This window comes from Gossypium hirsutum, chromosome A12, assembly GCF_007990345.1.
Source record: "Gossypium hirsutum isolate 1008001.06 chromosome A12, Gossypium_hirsutum_v2.1, whole genome shotgun sequence".
Lineage (NCBI taxonomy): Eukaryota > Viridiplantae > Streptophyta > Magnoliopsida > Malvales > Malvaceae > Gossypium > Gossypium hirsutum.
In genome coordinates, this window is record NC_053435.1 from 108,500,381 (window position 1) to 108,523,284 (window position 22,904).

A 22,904-nucleotide genomic window follows, 5' to 3' on the forward strand; every position below is an offset into this window, starting at 1 on the left:
ATTAATGGCCACCAAATTAATATGCTTTGGAATTTTGTGTAATGTCATATAGGAATAGTTTTCATGCAATTGCCTACCGACTTTGACCACATCATTGCTTTAAACCCTTCTTTTGATGTGCAAACTTACAATCAAGGAAAGGAAACATAACGTAATAACATAAGTCTTTAAGCTATATATATATTTAGAAAAAAGCAATACTAAAATTAGATATATCCAACAACCAAAACATTATTACGAAACCCACGTAATTTAATGAAAGTGTACTCTTTAATTTTTATTTTATTTTTTGTCTTTATATTTATCTAACCAAACGATAGTTGCTAAGTTTATCAAGTTTTACTATTTTCAATATTTGATATGATAAATATATTATTATATGTGTAGCGTAATGTCATGTCATCTTGTTATTTTTACATATTATTTAAAAAAAATAATTGATGAATTTAATGGCTAACTTTTGCGGCAAGACTGAAATTTTGAAATTCGAAAAGTATGGATTAAGAACGATCCAATTCAAGTATGTGGGCTAATCTATAACTTAACACGTAGTATGGGAGTAATAACAAAATTTTACTAAGCAAATTTAAATGCTGCTGTTTGAATCAAAAATGAAATTTCAAAATTCAAAAGTACAATTACTAAAATTGACCAATTTAAAACATATAAGGATTCAAATTGACAAATTAGAGTACAAGGGCAAATAGTAAAATTTGACCAAATTTAAATTTACACAACCATAACATTATTAACTAGTTTTTAACCCTTGCAAAAATGAATGTCAAATTATAGATTTTTGTTCTTCAACTACGCTCAATTTAAAGATTTACTCCTTCTATGTTAATTTGATGAGTTGAAAGGGATGAAATTATACAATTTTGAAAGTTTAACATGTAATTTTACCATTATTATTAACTTATAATTTTATAATTTTGAAGGAGCTAAATAGATTTTTTTTTCACTATTGGGTGGTTAAGTGTAATTTTATCATGTAATTATATGTTATATTTTCTTGATAATTACAATTAAGAATGAAGACAACATTTAGAGAAGGTACTTTCCTAATTATATGAATAATTCTTTTATTATTACCATGAAAAATGATTTTCCATTCAACTAATTACAAGCAAAAATTAAAAGGAAAACCAAAAAAAAAAAAAAGGCTGAAAGAGATGGGTTGAAAAAAGAAACTTAAGCTGGGTTAGGTTATTGAGTTAAAATGAAACTAAACCCAAACATTTAAAAGAATAAATAAATAAAGAGTCCAGTTCCAATTTCTTTATGGGTCAAATTTTGTTATTAATCCATATATTATACATAAATTATAAATTTAAATGTTTATTCTAATTTAATTATTTTTAGTTTTGTACTTCTTGAAATTTAAAATTTCAGTCTTAATCCAAATGACAGTCATTAAATCTATTTAGTCAAATTATATTATTTTCAAAATTTATGCGATAAACATATCATTACATGTGCATTATCATGTCAGTTTACTATTTTCATGTAATACTTACAAAAAAAAAAACAATGTCATTTTAGTTATCGGATTCAATCAATGGCTATTGAATTGAAATTTCAAATTTTTAGAAGTATAGGGATTAGAATTGATCAAATTGGAGAACATAGACTAATAAAAAACTTACTCATAGTATATGACTATATGACTAATAGTAGAATTTAACCTAACGAATTTAACTAATATTGTTTGGGTTATGATTAAATTTTTAAATTTCAAAAAACATAGAGATTAAAATTGATCAAGTTAGAATATAAAGACTAAATTGACCCAAATATTTGAATTGAGTTAAAATTTTAAAATTAATATTATTGAGAAGACTTTACCTGAATACTATTCTCGATTTAAACAGGATTAAACTCTTATTGTAAAATAAATAAATACATATATGAGCTTAGTTCGATTCTTATCGTATGCAATTATAATATGTGGGTGTCTAATCTCATTATATGCCCATTTGTCTATTTCTTTCCTATTATTTATCAGTGTAATTCCTCGTATATATATATTTACTAGTAACATAAATAACAACATTAGCAATCAGCAAATTACAAATGATGTAACATTTATCTTTAATAAAATATCTAAGATTGAATGCACCACTTAGTGCCGCACATCAACATCTTCGTGGAAAACTTTACAGTTTGAAAGTTCAAAAGCAGAGAGACAAAAGGTCGAACAGTTTGCCTACAGTCTTAGTGTCTTACACCTGTACTAATAAACTTGCATATATCAATATAATCCATCATGTTTCTTGTGAAAAAAGAAATACAATGGAACCTAGAGAAGATGAACGGTCACTGATCAGTTTTATTTCACCTTTAGAAGATAGCAAAGAGAAAGATCTAGGAAAGGAAGAGATTATCGAAGAAGTGAAAAAACAGCTATGGCTGGCAGCTCCATTAATATGTGAAAGCTTGTTGCTGTATTGCTTGCAATTGATCTCTGTTATGTTTGTGGGTCATTTGGGTGCATTAGCTCTTGCTTCTGCTTCACTGGCTACTTCTTTTGCTGCTGTGTTAGCGTTTAACTTGCTGGTGAGATCGGTTTCTCTTTTCTCTTAGCTTTTTTTTTTTTTTTTAAATCTTGGAATCAGCAAAGCAAGAAAATTGATCTATTTATGGTTCAGTCCTTTTATTATGGTAAAATTTTGGATGTAGCTGCTCTAATTTGCATAAATTAGTCACTTACTAGTAGATCTAAATTGCTAATTTTGTCTGCTGTTGCCATTAATTAAAGTGATTGTGTGGAATCTTTTTAAAAGATAGGTTTAAGCATTACCAAGATATGTGAATTTAGGGTGTGTATGATTGGCAGTAAAATATTTTCCGTAAAATGATTTCTGGAAAATGTTTTACTTTTCTGTAAAATGACTTACAGGAAAATATTTTCTGGTGTTTGATTGAATCTGTGTAAAATATTTTCTGCTGTTTGACAGATTTCCTGAAAATATTTTCCGGAAAAGTTGTTTTTTACATATATTAATATATATTAATAAATTTTTATATTTTAAATTGTTTTTACATATATTGCAATGATTTATTTATAATAATACTCAATAATAAGCTACAATATTGATCGTTATAAATTGGAAAAATATTATCCACAATGAGTACTAGTAAGAATATTGAATAATTATAAATTGCTTCGAAACCATAATGAGTACTAGAAATAATATTATCCAAATACATAATTAGTAGTACACCACATAGTAACAACATTGTCGAAGTGCATAATATTACACCACATAAAAGTATCAATATCTTCAACCCTGAGAAAATTTTTGAAGCCAAATTTTTCTATGCTTCTTACTTTTAACTAAAAACATTTTGGCCTCTGATTCATGACTCCCTAGATAATCACACACAGAACACAAGAAGTCATCATCAAATCCTTCTTCCTCCATCGACATCACAAGAAGCATGAACTCCACTCCAAATGCTGCCTTACTACTACTTTTACCACTTATTATTTCAAGCAGAAGCACCCCAAAGCTGTACACATCTGCCTTCTTGGTTAGTTGTCCTAAAAGCGCATACTCTAGTGCCAAATATCCACTAGACAAAATACAATATCATAACTGAGATGCAAATAGAAACACAAGGATTAAGCAAAGGTAAAGAACAAAACACAATCGCCAGTGGATGACTCCTTCAAAAGTCCTTAAAAAACATCAATGAAATATTGAAATAGTTAAACAGCCTAGGCAGCTGACTAAGGATGAGATGCAATGAAAATGATGCTTACAATGCTCCTGCTACTCGAGTACTGACATGAGTGACATTGTCCGGGAAAAGCTTAGCTAGCCCGAAATCCCCAATTTTAGGATGAAAATTTCCATCCAGGAGTATATTACTAGCTTTAATATCCCTGTGGACAATATGCGGTACAGCTTCATAGTGAAGAAACGCAATAGCAGAAGTTGTACCTAAGCAAACAGCAGCTCTTGTTGGCCAATCCAAAGCAATATGTTTACTTCTTGAACCTGAAATTAGGATTTCTGGACATCAGTATACCTCAATTAGAATTAGGAGTTCAATGAGCTTGGACTGATGTATTTACCAAGTAAAACACTGGCAAGGCTGTTATTCTCCAGATAATCGTAGACCAAGGCCCGATGGCTGTCTTCAACACAATAACCGATTAGTTCAACAAGGTTGGTGTGTCGTATGTTTGATATCATATTGATCTCTGTCAGGAATTCATTAGATCCTTGCTTAGACTCTGTAAACAGTTTCTTGATGGCTACTTGAGTACCATCCCTCAAAACTCCCTGCAAACAATAACAGTAAAATTTTGTTAGTGTTTCCCAACTAATTCTAAAGTTGATAGACACTAGTATAGGCGTGCCATATGAAAACTAGAAAACCTGCTCTCTCCCTCGCACACACACACACAAAAGCAGACATATACATAATACATGCCAAAGAGCCCAGAAGACATGGATGCTCTGTTCCAAAAGAACGGTCGGAGAGCTTTCATTACCCTGTAGACAACTCCGAAACCACCTGCACCGATTCTGTTTGATGGATGGAAATCTGATGTCGCTGATCTCAATGAATTGTAAGTAAAAAGCTTTACATTCTCGTTGGTGAACTCTGGCCATGCACAGATATAACAAATATGGAATCGAATGAGATCACAAAATTATAAGAGAAATAGTTGACAATACCATGTGTCTGAAACAGAAACAAAAACAAGGAACCGTTTGAGATAAATACTTAGGAATGGTTACATTACTGAAAATGTTTTGAAGCTACATACTGGACAGAAGATGTTTTGAATTGACTACCAATGACCCGACACGGATTTTGGTGTTTTAATATGGTTTTGAGGGTGAGAATCGGCATTTTGAAGTAGCTTTTTATAGTCTCCTAGTTGAGAACTTATGACAAACACATAACAGGCAAGAATAGCGAAAGCTGAAATCAAAGGAATTTGATTTCAGAGACTGGTACTCGTTGTCAAGAATAGCAAAAAATCAAGTAATTCGTAAGAAACAAACAAAGAGAATATTTTCATACTTAATTAAGATTGAGATATAAAGATTGGTTGGAGGAGTATGTAGCGATACAAATATAGTGCTAACGTCCGAAATGATGAAACAGAAGAGTAAAAAAATTAGGTAAGGTTTATCGATTTCACTTACAAACTGCAGGAAATGATGAAACAAAAAGGATTGAAGAAAGGTAAGAAAATGGAGAGGAAGTGCTGGAAATCAGTGGAATGGGAGGAATTGGAAAGATTTTTCATTATTAAAATACAGAGAAAATTCGAAATCTTTCCAACTCCTCCATCCCAAAAATTTCCAGAAACAGTCTCTCATTTTCCTCCTTCACAACAGTCTAAAAAATTACAAGCCACAGAAAATGTGTAGAAATGAAAGTGGAAATAGAAAACATACCTTTCTAAAGAAAGTCTGCAAAGAAAATTTTGAAGCTAAGGCGATGAGAGTGTAGAGAAGGGAATGGAAAATGTCTTACGGTAGGAAAATCGGTAAGACGTTTTCCAAAACTAAGGAAGTGATTTTACCCGTGTTTGTAAAAGGTTTTGTGGAATTCATTTTCCACCAAACAAACGCCGAAAAATTCGGAAAACAATTTCCGGAAAACCAAATTCCACAATCAAATAGACCCTTATTATTAGTTGGATATGATGGCTAGGATTTATTATTATAACTCTTCTTATGTGATCGAATAATAATAAAAAAGTCTCCATCATCAATTTAATTGAAGCAACTAAGGGTGTTATTATTTCATACATACTAAAACCACTATAAAAGTAAAGGATCAGATTGTGTCAAATTAAAATAGATAGACTAAATCTTAAACTTCTAACATAGTAGAGGGGCTAAAACTATAATTAACCAAACAATATTTGTTCTAAACAATTTGTTTAAGTACGAATATTGATGCACCATAGGTCATATGCACCGGTAGTGAACAACAAAGTATGTGATTCCTCATCACTAATGAAATTAAAAATAGAAATTAAAAATTGTAGAGAATTTATAAATAAATACTAATAATTTTATTTGAATATAAATCCTAAATTAAATTTGGTAACTCGAAACTTTATATCAACTCTAAATGCAAAATTAGAAAAAAAATTGTAATAATTATATTAATATTTAATTATGTTTAATTAAAGTTATTAGTATTTATTTTTAATTTTTTTAAGATGTTTTATTGTTATTCACTAATAGTGCATGAAAATCATGCACAAATTTTCCTTGTTTTAAAATTGAATATCACTAATTTGAAGTATTTACAGGTTGAGTAGTCCGCCCCGTCTGATCAACCCTTGGTAGGCTTGACCTCATTCGTTTTAATGCATAAAATAATAAAAAATGTAAAATATATATATTGAACATTAAAATGAGCTATTTGAACAAACTTATGTGGGTTAAGCTCAAGCTCAAATGAAAACTTTTTAAAACCGAATTTCAATCCGAACTAGCCTGACTCATAAATACTTCTACTTACTCCTACTACTAACGTTTTGAACTGATTTTTCTTCTAATGGAGCAGATGGGAATGTCAACAGCATTAGAGACCCTTTGTGGCCAGTCATATGGAGCAAAGCAATACCATATGCTAGGCACCCACACCCAACGAGCCATGCTGATTCTTTCACTCATTACCATTCCCTTAGCTATCATCGTAGCCAACACTGGTTCCATCCTATCTGCCGTAGGCCAAGACCCCGAAATTTCTCGAGCAGCTGGCGTATATGCTTGTTACATGATCCCGACCCTGTTCGCTTACGCCATTCTTCAATGCCTTTTAAGATTCCTAAGAACACAAAACAACATATTCCCAATGGTGTTAAGTTCCGGAATCACAACTTTGATACACATTTTCCTATGTTGGATTCTAGTGTTTAAACTCAGCTTGGGGAACAAAGGCGCTGCTCTTGCCGGTTCCATTTCGTATTGGATCAATGTGTTGATGTTAGCATTTTACATTAAATTCTCTCCTTCTTGTGTACAAACTTGGACTGGCTTTTCAAATGAGTCCCTGTATGAGGTTTTGCCTTTCCTTAGACTAGCTGTTCCTTCAGCTGTAATGGTTTGGTAAGTTTAACCACACTATATATCACATCAAATTCACTAATGAACCATTTTAAGTTTTTTGTATCTTACATATTTTTGAACATTGAACAGCTTGGAATCATGGTCATTTCAAATACTGGTGTTTCTCTCGGGTCTTTTGCCTAATCCGGAGTTAGAAACTTCGGTGATTACGATCTGGTATGTTCAATACATTCTTTCATTTACTCGATTAAGTTCCAGTTTTGGATGTCAAGTCAAATGCTTCTTGTTGTTTCACAGCATTAATACCACTGCAATTATTTTGATGATACCCTTCGGACTCAGCAGTGCTGCAAGGTGAGCTACAACCGAAACCCGACATCACTAGCATTTTAAATCTTCTAATGGCACGCTACATCCCCATTCCCCACCTTGGGGTGCTTTTTTGTTATGGCAGCATAAGGGTGTCAAATGAGTTAGGAGCCGAAGATCCTAAGGGGGCCCGGTTGGCCGTGCGTGTAGTCCTGGTCCTTGGGATCTCTCAAGGCATATTGGTGGGATTGGCACTGGTGTTGATGCGAAACGTCTTGGGCTATGCTTATAGCAATGATGCATCAGTCATTAGATATGTCTCAACTATGGTTCCAATTCTTGCTGCATCCAATATTATAGATGGAGTCCAATGTGTTCTTTCAGGTATTTTCTCTTACAACCTTGAAAATATATCATCAATATCTACTATATATATGTATATATTAATTGCACTAGATGATCTCAATCTATGGTCCAGATTTTAAATTGGTCTTCAAACTTTGAAATATTTCAATTAAGTCCTTAAGGGTTTTATCTATTAACCTAGCATTCAACTTGGGTGTTAAATAGTTCAGAGCATATTTAAGATCAGTCTCAAATCTTTTTACATGGATCAAAACTGTAAACACGTGTGTACCCTATCGTATAAATTACTTTGGTTTGACTAGGGCGAATCTGTGGGTGTTGAAAACTCAGTAAAACAGACGTTCTTGAAGCGAATACAAGAGTAATATGAGATGAACTAATCTCAGAACAGAGAAAACCTGCTTCTTGAATGATGCTCTTGGACTTAGTAACTACTGACAACAGAAACATAAAGCTCACTTGAACTGACTTAAACTAACTCATATTGACTTAGTCAATTCCTTAACAGTGGGGCAGGCGGTGGCTTTGACCCTGGTGTTAAAATTGCTATGTAAATCCCTTAGAAAATTATAAAATGATAAAATTGTCTTCTGTCCCTCCAACATTTTATATTTTAATTCTGCTCCCTTAATCTTTTTCTGCTTTCGGCCTGTGTCTAATGTGTTGAAAATAGAACTAGCCATTCAAGGCACTGCTCTTTTTCTTTTTCTTTTTTTTTTCCTTTTACAACCAAGTTAATGATTAGGCTAACGAAAAGAACCTATTAGTTCAATATTGATACTCTAATTACTCTATTAGAAAGTTTTGAAGCTTAATGACTAATTTAGAATTGGGATCGTAGTCTAGAGATGCTCAGGTGCAATTAACTTTATATATATTCTGGTTTTTTTTTTTTTCATTTATTGAGCTACCTGTTTGAAAATAATACATTTTATGAAACATTTAGGCATTGTTAGAGGCTGTGGTTGGCAGAAGATTGGTGCCTACATCAACCTGGGATCTTATTACCTTGTTGGCATTCCTTTGTCTATCGTATTAGCCTTTGTCTTCCATATTGGTGTCATGGTAAACAATATCTCCTTCATTCACACTTACCCCACCTTCATTCTTAGTGCCAAACGTATGTCAAAATTCGATAAAAGTTCATGGAGGACCTCCTCCATGAATCAGATTGTATTTTATTCTCTTTACTCAAAAAATAAACAAATCAGGAGTAAATTAATCTCTGTATATTAGATCAAAAAGCAAATTGATCATTTCTGTTAAAAATTTTATCAATTTCTACAGTTAAAAACTAGTTTGACTGACAAAATAATCAAACAGATACAATTATTGTATCATGTGTATCTCATTTAGACGTATAAGGACTCGCTTTTAACAGTAGAAATGGATGAAGACTTCGACAGGACTAATTTACTCTTTAATCTAATGTATAAAGAATAATTTATCTATTTTTTAAGTAGAGAAAACGAAATATAATTTAACTCTTAATACAAAAACCTTTATAATACTTTTACCTAAAAAACTCTAAATCTAATTAACCATTTCATCATTACATTCTATAGGGGCTTTGGCTTGGTATCACAGCTGCACTCACCAGTCAAATGTTGTTTCTTTTGATAATTACAGTTCGCAGTAACTTGGAGCAAGAAGTAAAGTGCACATCCATTCCCTTTTTTTTCTTCTATTTCATCGCTATGGACTTGGGTAAAAGTAACATGGAAGTTTATGTGTTAAAAATTGGATGAATTAATCATTATATTTTAAATTAAAAAAGTAAATTAATTTTTTCTATCAAAAAATAATATGAATGATGGAATAAACTGATAATGACACAGTGTGTTTGACGCATAAAAATTAATTTTTAAAGATAAAATTAGATGAATTTTTTTACAAAAAAATTAGTTTGTTCTTTAATTTAACGTTTTTTTAGTAGAGAAAAACATAAAATCTCACTCCTAATACAAAGACTTCAATGATACTTTTACCCATGTATTTGCTTTTCTGCAAAATTTACAATCTTTCCCTCTCTTTTTTTCAGGCAAAAAAGGCTATGGAAAGGGTATTTTGAATATGGAATACTTGCATGTAAGAGTTGGGACAGTATGTTTTGTATATTATAGTTTAAGAAACAGAGTTGAATGTATATTTTGCATAATAGGAAATACAATTTGTAGTGTATTTAATCAAGTAGTGACACGAGTACACCGGCACCAAAACGCGGTTCCTCCGCTTCTGCCTCGAGCAACCGCGATTTCCTCGTCAATGTAAAACCAGATAAAGAAAGGATCTTTGGTGTTTGGTTCTCTATCATCTTTCTGGCCAAGACCGATCTCCAGAGGGTTGAAAAGTCCAATTTTAACCCGGATTCGTTCGAAAATAAAGGATAATATTCTGTTCTTCCATGAAAATTTTCCTTCAAAGGTTAAGAAACCAATTGGTCCAAGAAATATACCATTCTCAATCCTCCTTCCCTAAAACAGGTCAAGGCCATTAAAGCATAATTAAACACTAAAAGAACCCATAATTGTAAACTAAAACTTTAAGAAAATTCAACAAGCAGCACCTTCAATCAAAAAGCACATAAAGGCAGATTCACAAGGCAGTCTTTCTTTCTTTCTTTATTATAATCTTTTCATCAATTTTCATTGAAATCAATTCCAAATTTCACCTAATTAACCTTAGTTCAGTTGCGCAGCAAGTAAAAAAAAAGTGAGTTTGAGCACACTTAAACATGCTTTTCCTATGATTTAAAGGTCGAGAAAAGATTATGTGTAAAAGTAAACATTGTATCAAAAAATTACACATTCCCTAATTCTCGAATCCAACCATGTGTTTGTTAGAAATTTTATGTATTTAAATGAATTACACAAATCTCACATTACTAAAGAAAGATCTTGAGACCCTTGTTTATAAAACATTATGCTTCATTAAGCTAATGAAAATTAAGTTGAGATTAGTAATGGTAAAATTTTTCATTTATCTGATGGATTAAAGCAAATTTTTAAAAGATTAAATCAAATGATAAAGGGTTAAAGTGCAATTTTTATCATATATTAAGAAAGTATAATGTTTAAAGGATTAAATCAAAATTTTATAATTTTTGGGAGCCAAAGTGCAATTTTATCATGAGTAAATTAAAATTTTATAAATTATAAAGAGGACTAAATGGAAACTTTTCCATTTTAGGGGACCGGGCATCCTGCCAGCCCCCGGCCCCTGATTTGATCCTTCTACTTACTCTAAATTGTATTATCCAATTAAGCAGCAAAACAAAAACTTCAAGTGATATTGAAAGAAAAACAGAAAGGGATATTGATGAGCTTACAGCAGCATCGAACCTCTGAACCGCCGTAAGAGGGAAATAACGGCCGCCTTTCAATTTTTTCTGCAAAACCCAAATCAAAGAATCTTAATATCATTAGCATAAAAATCAACAACAAAATAAATAATAATTATGTGAATCAAAACGAAAACCTCAGCAGTAAAAATAAGCATCCAAGTTCTACCAGGTGAATCCAATCCACCAAGCGTTTCAAGGAATGCCGATGGATCAATTTTAGCTTTTTCAATAACAGAAAAAGCTGAAAGCACTTCCTCAGCTGGGACTTTCCTAGTTTTCGCTGCGTTTTTTAAAACCTTAACGCTCTTCTCCACTTCCTATCATCATATATAAAAAAAAATCATCAATTCATTATCGCACACCACAAGCAATTGAATTTCTTTTTTTTTTTTAAATTGAAAATCCGATACTTGGTCTGGTTGCTGCTCTTGAATAAGTGATGGGTTCTTTTCTTTCTCATCGAGGGTAGCTCGGGTCCTTGATTTGAAGGATTTGGCGGAGGTGAGAGAAGGGATGTGTGGGTGGTAATTAAAAGAATTGAGATGCTTGAGTGGCTGTAAGGAAGGTTTTAGAGATAGTAAACGAGGGGAAGATGAAGTACGATATGAATGGCAGCTTAATGAGGAGAGGGAAAAGGATGGTGACATTGCTTGAGAGCCCATTTTGAGAGGTGAAAGCTTGTTTCTTGGGTCTTCTTCCTTTTGGGATTAGAGGCTACCATTTTTCTTTCTTTTTTTTTTTCAGGCTTTCATGCATCCATTTGGCTTTTCTTTTCTTTTCTTTTTTTCCCTTAAATTTCATATCCACCCTCGAAATTCATATGTTTATTCAATAAAAAGTCCCTATGCTACGTTTCCTTTTTGGGTTTAGTCTTTCTATTATGAATGGATTATTTCCAATTTTTTACATTTTGAATGGTTAAATTATGCTATTAGTATTGTATTTTGCAAAAGTCATTGATTTAACCCATGCACTTTACTTTGATCAATTTTAATCCTCATACTTTTCGAATTAGTCAATTTTAGTTCCTATGCATTTTGAAATTTTAGTCCTCACCAAAATAGTAGCAATTAAAAAAGTGTATGATTGTATAGTTAGTTTATATTATCCAACTAGATCATTCTAAGTTCCTATATTTTTCGAATTTTAAAATTTCAATCTTAATGTAAACAACACTCGTTAATCTATTAACTGAATTTTTAGTGAGTAATATGTGAAAATAATAAGTTGACATGATATTACATATATGATATTTGAAATAGCAAAATTTAATTTATTGAATTTAATAATTATTATTTGATGAGGATTGAAATTTTAAATTTTAAAAAGTATAAAAAAATTACTAAATTAAAATATAAAGATTAAATACCAAAACTTTTGGTAGGAACTGAACATCTGCAAATTCAAGACAAGAGTTATATGCTATCGTATCGCCGTTAGAAGCCTCAATATGTGCCGATATGGAAACAAGTCCGACCGACGTGTGCAACTATAAACATGTTACATAACTAAAAGACAATGGTTCGAACACCTTTCTTGACATTGTAGCCTTTAGACCTTAGAAAAGGTGTCATCTTTGACTGAATTTCATCGTAGCTGAGGAAGAACACCCCTATGAATAACATTAACATACATACTCGAAACACAAAAACCTGGAAAAAAAAAAACCACCTTTGTTTAGACCAGTTGACGGAGCAGTCGTCCATCGTATAAACTACTACAAGTAGCTTCGCCACACCTAAGGTCTTTGCCAATATGACATGTTCACCGGTCTGCCCTCCCTTCTCGTAACCGGTTTCGATTTCTCCTTTACGAGCATATATCACCTAAGTCAAGAGAAAACTTACAGTCCAAGCAGCGTAAGGCATTAAAGGAAAAAAAACACTGATTCAACTTAGCAGCGCACCGATATGAGCTTGAGAAGCGCCGTTGATCGTATTCGGAATACAACCCTTGTGACCCTAGTTAGTCAATACAAAATTATATTTAGTTTCTAATATAAATTGATAGTAACAACAGTAAGTTCAGAGGCAATGTTTTTACTGGTGCATCCAAAATAGTAAACCGAGTTGTCGCGGTCTCGAAATGTGCTCTTCCGGCTTCGATAGTTATACCCTGCAATCATGAAGCGATATATAGACATTATTACGAGAAATATATGCATGTTCGAATAAAGATTAGTACCTTAGCCCTTTCCTCTTCATTAGTGTCCCTAATGTGTGCCATGTACCTACAAACAATCATGTTTAAAACCCGAAGGGCTGACCGCTGAGGAAGAGTATTTGGCCTTCGATTGTTGACTTACCAGTATCAATGAATCAAGTAAACAATAGTCGAAAATCGAAATGTGCAATGGAAACTTTTGCAGTAAAAAAGATCCTCAATCACACTGATAACCAGCAATTTTGAACTGTTTCTCTAGCTTTAGTATATTGTGCTGATAACGAACATTAATATGCTAATTCAATCCAGCTTTCAAACAAAACGATGAAGCAGTTACACGTACCGACGTGACCGATAAACAAAGCACTCAAGTGGCGTTTCCTTCCGGTTTTTGTACCTATGGCACAAAACAAAACACGTTAACGTAAACATGTATCCTACACTAACACCCGAGTCCCGGCGTAAATACAAAGTTCAATAACCCATTGGAGATTATGCACAGTCCGACCAGCTCGTCAGACCGAATGTGACAGAGTATTTTACCTGCAGAGTGTTCAAGCCGCAATGCATGGAGCTCAGCCTCAATATCTATATATACATATGTATAAACCATAGAGATTAATTCCAATAATTATCAATTCTCACAACCAAGGCACACATAGAAACTAAAAGTTAGTTAAGAAATAATAACATTTTTTTTTAAAGCTACAAGAGTACTTATATTTACAAATAATTCGTATCCAAAAATAAATTATAATAAAAAATTAATAATCTTGATATATTCAGATATGTGATTTAAGCTAATTAAAGCTTTATATTAGCACCTCAAGGTATGTTAATATTCCTTTAGCATTTGGTGCTTTCATTTCATTGGGATGTGATTGTTGGGAAAGTTATTTAATAATGTTTGGTATATATAAGAAGGTATTGATTAAAATCCTAAAAATTTACATTATTACGTTTGATTCACTAAATACTTTTCTAATAATGCAATGATAATTTATAAATTTACGCTTATTAAATAAAATAAAATATTCATGTATTTAATTTTTATCATAAAATTTATTCTTAATGGATTAAATATTTAATATTAAAATTTAATTGATAATTTTTACTACAATGTAACATAATTTATTCTGGATATTGAAAAAAAAACATAATTTATTTGAATATTGCCTAGAATTCATTGGCTATTGGCAATAATAATAGTAGTAAAAACATCTTTTTTTTAATCCATGGCTGGACTCAATTAAAAGGAATTTTAATGAATCAAGTAAGTCTTACTTTAGCTCATATTTTGAAAGCATTACATATCTCAGTACTATGGAAAGTTGACCTTAGAGAAAGAAGAATGTGATAATAAAGTTTTCAAAATTGGATCGAAATTTTAATCGGTTAAATTACTAATTTTAGGTTAGATCTGTTAGTACAAATCTCTGGTAGGGAAAATCTCGAACACACAAATGGAACTCGAACAGAAAAAGAAGAAATAAGACAATGCTCTAAGGCGTGTATCAAGCCACTATCTTTAAGGTTATATTCGCCCCTATAATACCCCGAAAATTTTTATAATAAGACATTATCCTTGATATAGTAACATAAGGAAATAAAGTGACAAAAATAGAAATTTTGAGTTATGTCAACATTGGGAAGTATATTATGATATATTAATTCAAGAAAGAACTAAAATGTAAAAGTGAGAAAAGTTTTGTTGAACAAGAGTAAATACTCAAAATTTGAGGGGTTAAAGTGTAAATATGAAAAAGTTAAAGAACCAATAGTGAAAATATTTTAAGGGTGGAATGACCTAGAAACTAAAGAAAATGGATGAATTAGGACCAAATTGAATAGGTAAAGAAGTATGAGGGACTAAATCACAATTTTACCAAATTAAGTGATGACTCAAGGGTGGAATTTTAAAAGATCATAAAGGGCAAAATGGTCAATTAGAATAGAGAAATCTAGAAGGCAATGTTGATGTTGATGATATTTTATATTAATTAATAAATATTAGTTTATTAATATTTAATGATATATTTTATTATTATTTTATTTAATATATATAAGAAGAGAAAGATGAAGAGAATTCATCTTTCCATGCATCCAACGCATGAAGAAGAAAAGAAAGAAAGAAAATTTTTTTCTTTACAATTTGGTCCTTTCATCAAAATCCACCATTTTCACCTAGGAATTAAAAGAATTTCCATAGCCATCAAGAGAGAAAGATAAAAAAGGAGACTATGGGGGGTTAGAATATCAAAATAGAAGCTGGAGGAGAGAGAAAATCAAGTTAAAGATCGAAATCAATAGAACAAGGTAAGAACATCAAGATTTCAATATATTTTTAAGTTTTATATTGTTGAAAAAGCATAGAAATGATGTTATAGTAGAGTTTTCTCATATAAGGCTCTATGTTCTTGATATGTTAGTGAAGGAAAATAAGAGAAAGTGTTGGAAAAGATTGTAGAGAAAGGAAATAAATGTGTTACTAACTTAGAAATTAACATTTTGCACTAAAACAGTTTTGGACAACAGTAGTAGTTTAATTTTGAAAAATCATCAAAAATTGTAAAAACTGAATTAGAGGATAAATAAAATATGAAATTGAATCTTATTGAGTCTAGTTTTTCATAGAAGAAACGGTGTAAGCAATGGACTTGTCAATTATGATTTATAATAAATTTTGTGAGATAAGGTCAGAATGATTTTAGGTTCCCTTGTTCTAACTTTGAAAAATATTAAAAATTGTATAAAAATGATTGGGGGTTTAAATCTATATGTTTAAATTCTTAATGAGTCTATTTTCAAGAAAAACAAACGGAAACATCATTCAAATCCTGTACTAAGAGATAATAAATTTTTAGTAAAGCAAGGTCGAAGTTGTCAAACAGCAGAATAAAGATAAATTTAAAGATTTTACTGGACTTATTGGCTTAATTATAAATTCTGAAATTTTTATGGTAGAAATATATTTGAGTCTAGGTTCTAAAACATAAAGCGGATCTTAATTTAGAATTCTGTAGCTCAAGATATAAATGACTATGACTCAAGTGGACAGCTTAATATGAACATCTAAGTAAATAGTGAAATTATGTATATTAAGGATGTGAAATAGAGAGGAGGAGGAGGAGGAAAAGAAATATATGAATATTTAGCTAGTAAGGGTTTACATTAAAAATAGATAATTTACATGTTTTAAGCTCAAGGATTAAATTGAATAAAAGTAAAACTTTAGTGGTAATTTTGTAAAAATGTCAAAAATAATCAAATTGAAGGAAATGAATTGTTTTATTGTTTAAATTAATAAATTGAGTGGAGTTATTAATTTAAGATTGGGTGAAAATCGGGGAAAATGGAAAATTACCAAAATGCCCCTGAATCTTGATATTTTTTCAATTTAGCCAGGTAAGTTTGTGTAACTAAATTTTGTATATTCTTATGCTTGTATTGGATGTGCGTATATAAATTATATAAATACTATGAATATATTTGAAATTATTTGCATATGTCCGACAAAGCCTGATAAATGATAATGCCCGATAAGTGACAAGTTCCAGTTGAATATTGAATATCGATGGATAAAGGTGATTTCCCATATGGAATGAGGTCCTGCATGTGTTGCTGATGGGATTTAGCTCGGACGAGTAATCCTTGACCTCATTACAGAAAGGATTTAACTCGGATGGGTAATCCTAATATAAGCCTTCTCGAGCATATGTTAAAGATAGAATTTAGCCTAGAGTGGTAATCATGATTATATGTTGTAGACAGGATTTAGCCTGGACTGGTAATCCTACTACATAGTTCTTACGAGCATCCTGATTGGTAGTGAATTTGCATGTATTGCACACTACTATAGCTCTTTGTGAGCATCCTGTTACATGATTTGATCGGTTGTAATCCTGCATACGTTGCGGACACAAACGCAGCTCTTTGTGAGCGTCCTGCCATGGCTCGCTTGAACTCTCTGAGACATGGCTATCCGGTGCTCCTGTTACATGGCTCTTTGTGAACAATTATGAGTTTCTTGATTAAAAGTTGTAATGACCCAAATTTTACGGTTATCGGGAAAGTGAATTTTTGGGTCTCCGTTTCTAAAAAATGGATTTGTAAATATTTATTAAAAATATTTACGAAGTTAATCGAGTGGTTAATAAGAATTTAATTAAGTAAATTAGCTTAAATTAAGGATAATTGGATAAAAGGATTAAATTGAATGAAGTGTGAAAGTTTAATTATAGAATAAAAAAATTGAAAGGGCTAAATAAGTAAATAAGCCAAAAAGAATGCTAAGTCTATGGCAAAAATAAATACAAGTGTAAAACATTTGAAATACATGTATGTATTTACTTATTATTTAAGTAAATATTAATGTATTTATTATTATTAAATTGATATTATATAAATAAATAAATAAAAGTAAGACAAATGTATGGTAATGATTGGGTACAAGTGTATTAATAAAAAAAATACATACACTTGTAATGCTTGTATTTAAGTATTAATAGATATTTATTATTTATAAAAGGTATTTATAAATTAAATAATTATATTATAAGATTTTTATGTGAAAAATAAAAAAATAAGTTGACAAATGTATGGTACATATGGTGACATGTGTAATACTAATATACATATAATTTTAAAATACATGTATATTTACTTATTACATAAATATATTATTAAATTATATATTAGTTGTAATAGCCCGATTTTAGGCTTAGTCGGAACAGTGGTTTCGGGACCACAAATCCGACGAAAAAAAAAATGTAATGGCTTGAATTTTCAGAGGTGTCGGAACGGTGATTCGAGATCACTAAATTCGACAAATGGGTAGAAAATATTATTAATTTAGTAAGTATAAGTTAAATATGAAGTTAGGAAAATTTTTGAAATAGTGAATAGTGCACTAGAAATAAATATTAAAATAATTAGAATCGAAATGAGGTATCAAGACCTCGGGGATTTTAAACTGAGCCATAAATATTTTTATAAATATTCATGGAGTGTTAAAAAGTTAGTATTAAAGTTTCGTTAAGAAATTTTAAAGTTCCGATAATTAATTGAACAAAAAGGACTAAATTGTAACAAATGCAAAATTTTGGGAAATGATTAAATAGCTTAAATGATAAAAGGAAGAGGGTTTTAAAGGCAAATAGACCCAAGGTCTATTTGGGCTGGACGGCAGAGGCATGAAATCAGCAAGAAAGTAAGGAGAATTAAGGGCAAAATTGGAAAATTGCAAAATTTGCTTAATAAAGTTAGGACCCAAGTGGAATTATCCAGATTTCTCTTCATTTTTCTGAATTCTCATCAGCTAAAACACCATGGAAGGGCTTCTTCAAGCTGGTTCTTCATATTTTTATTACAAGTAAGTTCAATTCTTGACTATTTCTTGAAATTTTTGTATTTTTATGACTTTTACAACTAGGCCCACTTGTTAAATCCATTAGTTTTTGATTTTATGAAAGAAGTTGAAAGTTGATATGAATATGTGCTGGAAGTATATGATGATTTAGCATGAAATTAGAGCTTTAAATTGTTCATATGCTGATTTTATTGAAAGAATTGAATAGAAAGTGAATGTTTGGGACCTAATAGTAAAAGAGTTTGAAGATAGAGTTATATGTGGAAATTCTGAATTTCAATAGTTGTGTAACAACTTATAATGTCTAGTAAAGTACTAATTGAGAAAATTAGATTAATTGAGGGGTTAATTGAGAAAGGACCGAATTGTATAAACTGTGAAATTTGGGGCAAAATGGAAATCAACATTTTGCACTAAAGCAGTTTTGGACAGCAGCAGTAGTGTAACTTTGAAAAATCACCAAAAATTGTAGAGATTGAATTAGAGGATGAATAAAATATGAAACTAAAGCTTATTGAGTCTAGTTTCTTATAAAAGAAATGATGTGAGCAATGGAATTGTAAATCATGAGATATAATAGATTTTGTGAGACAAGGTCAGAATGAATTCGGGTTCCCCTGTTCTGACTTTGGAAAATCATTAAAAATTGTACAAAAATGATTATGAGTTATAGTTTATATGGTTAGAATCCTTAATGAGTCTATTTTTAGAAGAAACAAGCTAAAACATCATCCGAATTCTGTACAATGAGATAATTAATTTTTAGTGAAGAGTGGTCGGAACTGTCAGACAGCGAAACAGGGGAAACTTTAAAGAATAAACTGTATTATTTGGCTGAACCAAAAATTATGAAAATTTTATGGTATGAAGATATGTGAGTCTAGTTTCAGGGAAAATTAACGGATCTTAATTTGGAGCTCTGTAGCTCCGGATAAAAATAATTTAGTGACTCTGACTCGGATAAACTGCTTTGAATATACATGTTAGTGAATATTGAAATTATGGTTAATGTTGTTTAAGTGTGTTATACACATTAAGGATGTGGAATGGAGAGGAGGAGGAGGAAAATTGGGAAATATATGAATGATTCGTGTATAAATGGTCATATGTTTGATTATAACTCATAAACGATGAAATATGAATGATGCTTATTTTTGTGCATTATTGGTCATGGTTTAAGCTCATGTGTGAAAATAAAGTTTCATAGTATGTGTGTATGGTATATTCAGTATATGATTTGGCATGAAATAATACCATGAATGGTTTATGAATTAACACATGTTGGTAAGCCTGATATATGAATAAATGATCAAATTGAGCGGAACGCCGGATTTGAGTACTTCTGATCAAGTGACAAATTGATAAGTGGTAGCTTTAGCTACACTTATCTGATCAAGTGACAAGTGGAAAGTGATAAGTAATAGCTTCGGCTATACTTATCTGATCAAGTGACAAGTGGAAAGTGATAAGTAATAGCTTCGGCTATACTTATCTGATCAAGTGACAAAGTGATAAGTGGTAGCTTTAGCTACACTTATCTGATCAAGTGACAAGTGGAAAGTGATAAGTAATAGCTTCGGCTATACTTATCTGATCAAGTGACAAAGTGATAAGTGATAGCTTCGGCTACACTTATCTGATCAAGTGACAAGTGAAAAGTGATAAGTGATAGCTTTAGCTACACTTATCTGATCAAGAGACAGAGTGATAAGTGGCTACACTTATCTGATCAAGAAACAAAGTGATAAGTGGCTACACTTATCTGATCAAGAAACAAAGTGATAGGTGGCTACACTTATCTGATCAAGAAACAAAGTGATAAGTGGCTACACTTATCTGATCAAGAAATAAAGTGATAGGTGGCTACACTTATCTGATCAGGGACAAGTGATAAGTGATCATACGTAAGACCATAGTTATACTATGGCAAAGTGAAAGTGAAGTACTCAATTTTCCGTGACCGTTCCCTAATTTGATTAAGGATGGTAAGTGACAAATGGGCCCAAAAGAATTAAAGTAAATGGATAAGTGGTAGTGTATTTATATCAGGACGATGTTGTTATTCAAACTAAAGTGATATTTTCATTGCTAAATTGAGAATTTCATAAATGTGTTATTGAATGGTATAATCAATAAACATTGAGTTAAATGGTAAATACGTATTAGTTTTGAATTTGATGTCATTGAATTGCACGTGAATTAAATGGAAATTGCTAGTGATATGATTTAAATTATGAGCATGAGAAATTGCGAATTGAATGAAATGGAAATGAAGCATTAAATTGCATGAGTATGTATCGGGTCTCGCGGGCCCTAATTATTATGATTATAATATTTTGAGGATATATTGGGAAAAGTTATAGAAACATGTTAATTATTTTGAAAGTTTTAATTTTGATGAAATTTTATAACTCGGTTAAATACGTTTACAAGTGTATGTGTTTTGGTAATGCCTCGTACCCTATTCCGGTGTTGGATACGGGTAAGGGGTGTTACATTAGTATTAAGTAAAAGATATTTATATAATAAATAGATTAAAGAAAGACAAATGTAATAATATATGTGTATACAAATGAAAAATAGATATTGGATATTAAATAGATATTTTATAGCTATTATTAAGTTATTATAATATATATATAAAGGGAAAAGAATAAAAGAAGAAAAAGAGAATGAAACGAAACAGAGAGCAGGGGAAAGAAAGGAAGGAAGAAAGAAAAAAAGAAAAAGGAAAAAATTGGGATTTCAAGGCTTGAAAGTTAAATAGGTATGTCAATTTAGTCCTTTTTACTTGATTTTGATGTTTTAGAAACTTTATAATAAGGTTTTGATGAAGTTAAGTTGATATTTTGAAAGTTATTGGATTATTAGACATTGTTCATGTTGAACAAGAAGATGAATTAAGGGCTAAATTGATAGAAATTCAAGTTAGAAATGAAATAAGGATTGAATTGTAAAGTGATTCATAAGTTTTATGGTTTAAGGACTAAATTGAAAGAATTTCGAAATTATGGTTTTATGATGAAAAATAGATAATTATGTCTAATTTTGGTTAAAAATTGAGTAGAAATAAAGTATGAATTAAGATAGAAAAGTAAGTGAATTTAGTTAGGATTAAATTGAAATTAAAAGTAGAAAATCAATATTTTGCACTAAGACTATTTTGGACAGCAGCAGTAGTCTAAGTTTGAAAAATCACCAAAAATTGTATAAATTGAATTAGAGGATGAATAAAATATGGAATTAAATCTATTTGAGTCTAGTTTCTTATAGAAGAAACGGTATAAGAAATTGAATTGTAAATTATGAGATATAATGAATTTTGTAAGACAAGGTTAGAATGAATTTGAGTTCCCCTGTTCTGGCCTTGGAAAATCATCAAAAATTGGATAAAAATAATTAGAGGCTTAAATTTATATGTTTAGAATCCCTAATGAGTCTATTTTCAGGATAAATCAACGGGAATATTATCCGAGTTCTGTACTGTGAGATAATTAATTTTTAGTGAAGAAGAGTCGAAACTGTTAGACAGCAGAACAGTGGTGAATTTAAAGAATAAACTGTACTTATTGGCTAAACCAAAAATTCTGAAAATTTTATGGTAAGAAGATATATGAGTCTAGTTTCAGGAAAAATTAGTGGATCTTAATTTGGAGTTCCATAGCTCCAGATATAAATAATTTAGTGACTATGACACGGATGGATAACTTCAAATATACAAATAAGTCAATAGTGAAATTATTGATAACGTTATTTGTAAGCATGATATATACATTAAAGATGTTGAATGGAGAGGAGGACAAGGAAAATATATATGAATATTCAGTTAGCATGGCTAATTTGTATGTTTTAAGCTCATGGACTAAATTGAATAAAAGTAAAACTTTAGGGGGTAATTTTGTAAAAATGTCAAAAATGACTAAATTGAAGGGAATGAATTGTTTTATTATCTAAATTAATAATTTGAATGAAATTATCAATTTAAGATTGGGTGAAATTTGGGAAAATGGTAAATTACCAATATGCCCCTAAAACTTGGAATTTCTGCAATTTAGTCAGGTAGGTTTGTATATTTTGAATGAGCATGTAAATATGACAATTTAAATATTGTATCGTATTTTATATGATGTTTGAATTGAGTATATGAAAAGGATGTTACATGAAACATGAAAATGAATACTACATAATATAAATTAATTGAAATTATTCTGAAAATCTCAGTAATGCCTCGTATCCTATCCCGGTCTCAGGTACGGGTATGGGGTATTACAAAAGTTCTTTGTGAACTTCCTAAGATTTA

General features: G+C 30.8%; 3 protein-coding genes across 8 annotated transcripts; 1 reads left to right on the forward strand and 2 right to left on the reverse strand.

Moving 5' to 3' along the window:
- The first annotated feature begins 2,123 nt into the window (after nt 1-2,123).
- Nucleotides 2,124-10,038, forward strand: LOC107931043 (protein DETOXIFICATION 16). Of its 5 annotated transcripts, XM_016862819.2 has the most exons (8): nt 2,125-2,556; nt 6,550-7,094; nt 7,185-7,271; nt 7,353-7,409; nt 7,510-7,748; nt 8,677-8,795; nt 9,296-9,382; nt 9,772-10,038. In XM_016862819.2, exons 1-8 carry the CDS (start codon nt 2,293-2,295, stop codon nt 9,799-9,801), a joined length of 1,428 nt encoding a protein of 475 aa, XP_016718308.1. In that variant the 5' UTR covers nt 2,125-2,292; the 3' UTR covers nt 9,802-10,038. The 5 variants fall into 5 exon arrangements, with proteins under 5 accessions (XP_016718309.1, XP_016718307.1, XP_016718308.1 ...); XM_016862820.2 differs by lacking the exon at nt 8,677-8,795 and having other exon boundaries at nt 2,124-2,556; XM_041083817.1 differs by lacking the exon at nt 9,296-9,382.
- LOC107931044 (cold-responsive protein kinase 1) lies at nt 3,170-5,652 on the reverse strand. Of its 2 annotated transcripts, none has more exons than XM_016862824.2 (5): nt 5,424-5,652; nt 4,433-4,617; nt 4,082-4,292; nt 3,767-4,004; nt 3,170-3,576 (listed from the first exon to the last, which is right to left on the reverse strand). In XM_016862824.2, exons 2-5 carry the CDS (start codon nt 4,499-4,501, stop codon nt 3,285-3,287), a joined length of 810 nt encoding a protein of 269 aa, XP_016718313.2. In that variant the 5' UTR covers nt 4,502-4,617; nt 5,424-5,652; the 3' UTR covers nt 3,170-3,284. The 2 variants fall into 2 exon arrangements, with proteins under 2 accessions (XP_016718313.2, XP_016718312.2); XM_016862823.2 differs by lacking the exon at nt 5,424-5,652 and adding an exon at nt 5,169-5,314 and having other exon boundaries at nt 4,389-4,617.
- Nucleotides 9,820-11,877, reverse strand: LOC107931045 (uncharacterized). Its single transcript, XM_041083818.1, has 4 exons — nt 11,484-11,877; nt 11,208-11,390; nt 11,059-11,118; nt 9,820-10,204 (listed from the first exon to the last, which is right to left on the reverse strand). Exons 1-4 carry the CDS (start codon nt 11,733-11,735, stop codon nt 9,917-9,919), a joined length of 783 nt encoding a protein of 260 aa, XP_040939752.1. The 5' UTR covers nt 11,736-11,877; the 3' UTR covers nt 9,820-9,916.
- Between the last annotated feature and the right edge of the window lie 11,027 nt (nt 11,878-22,904).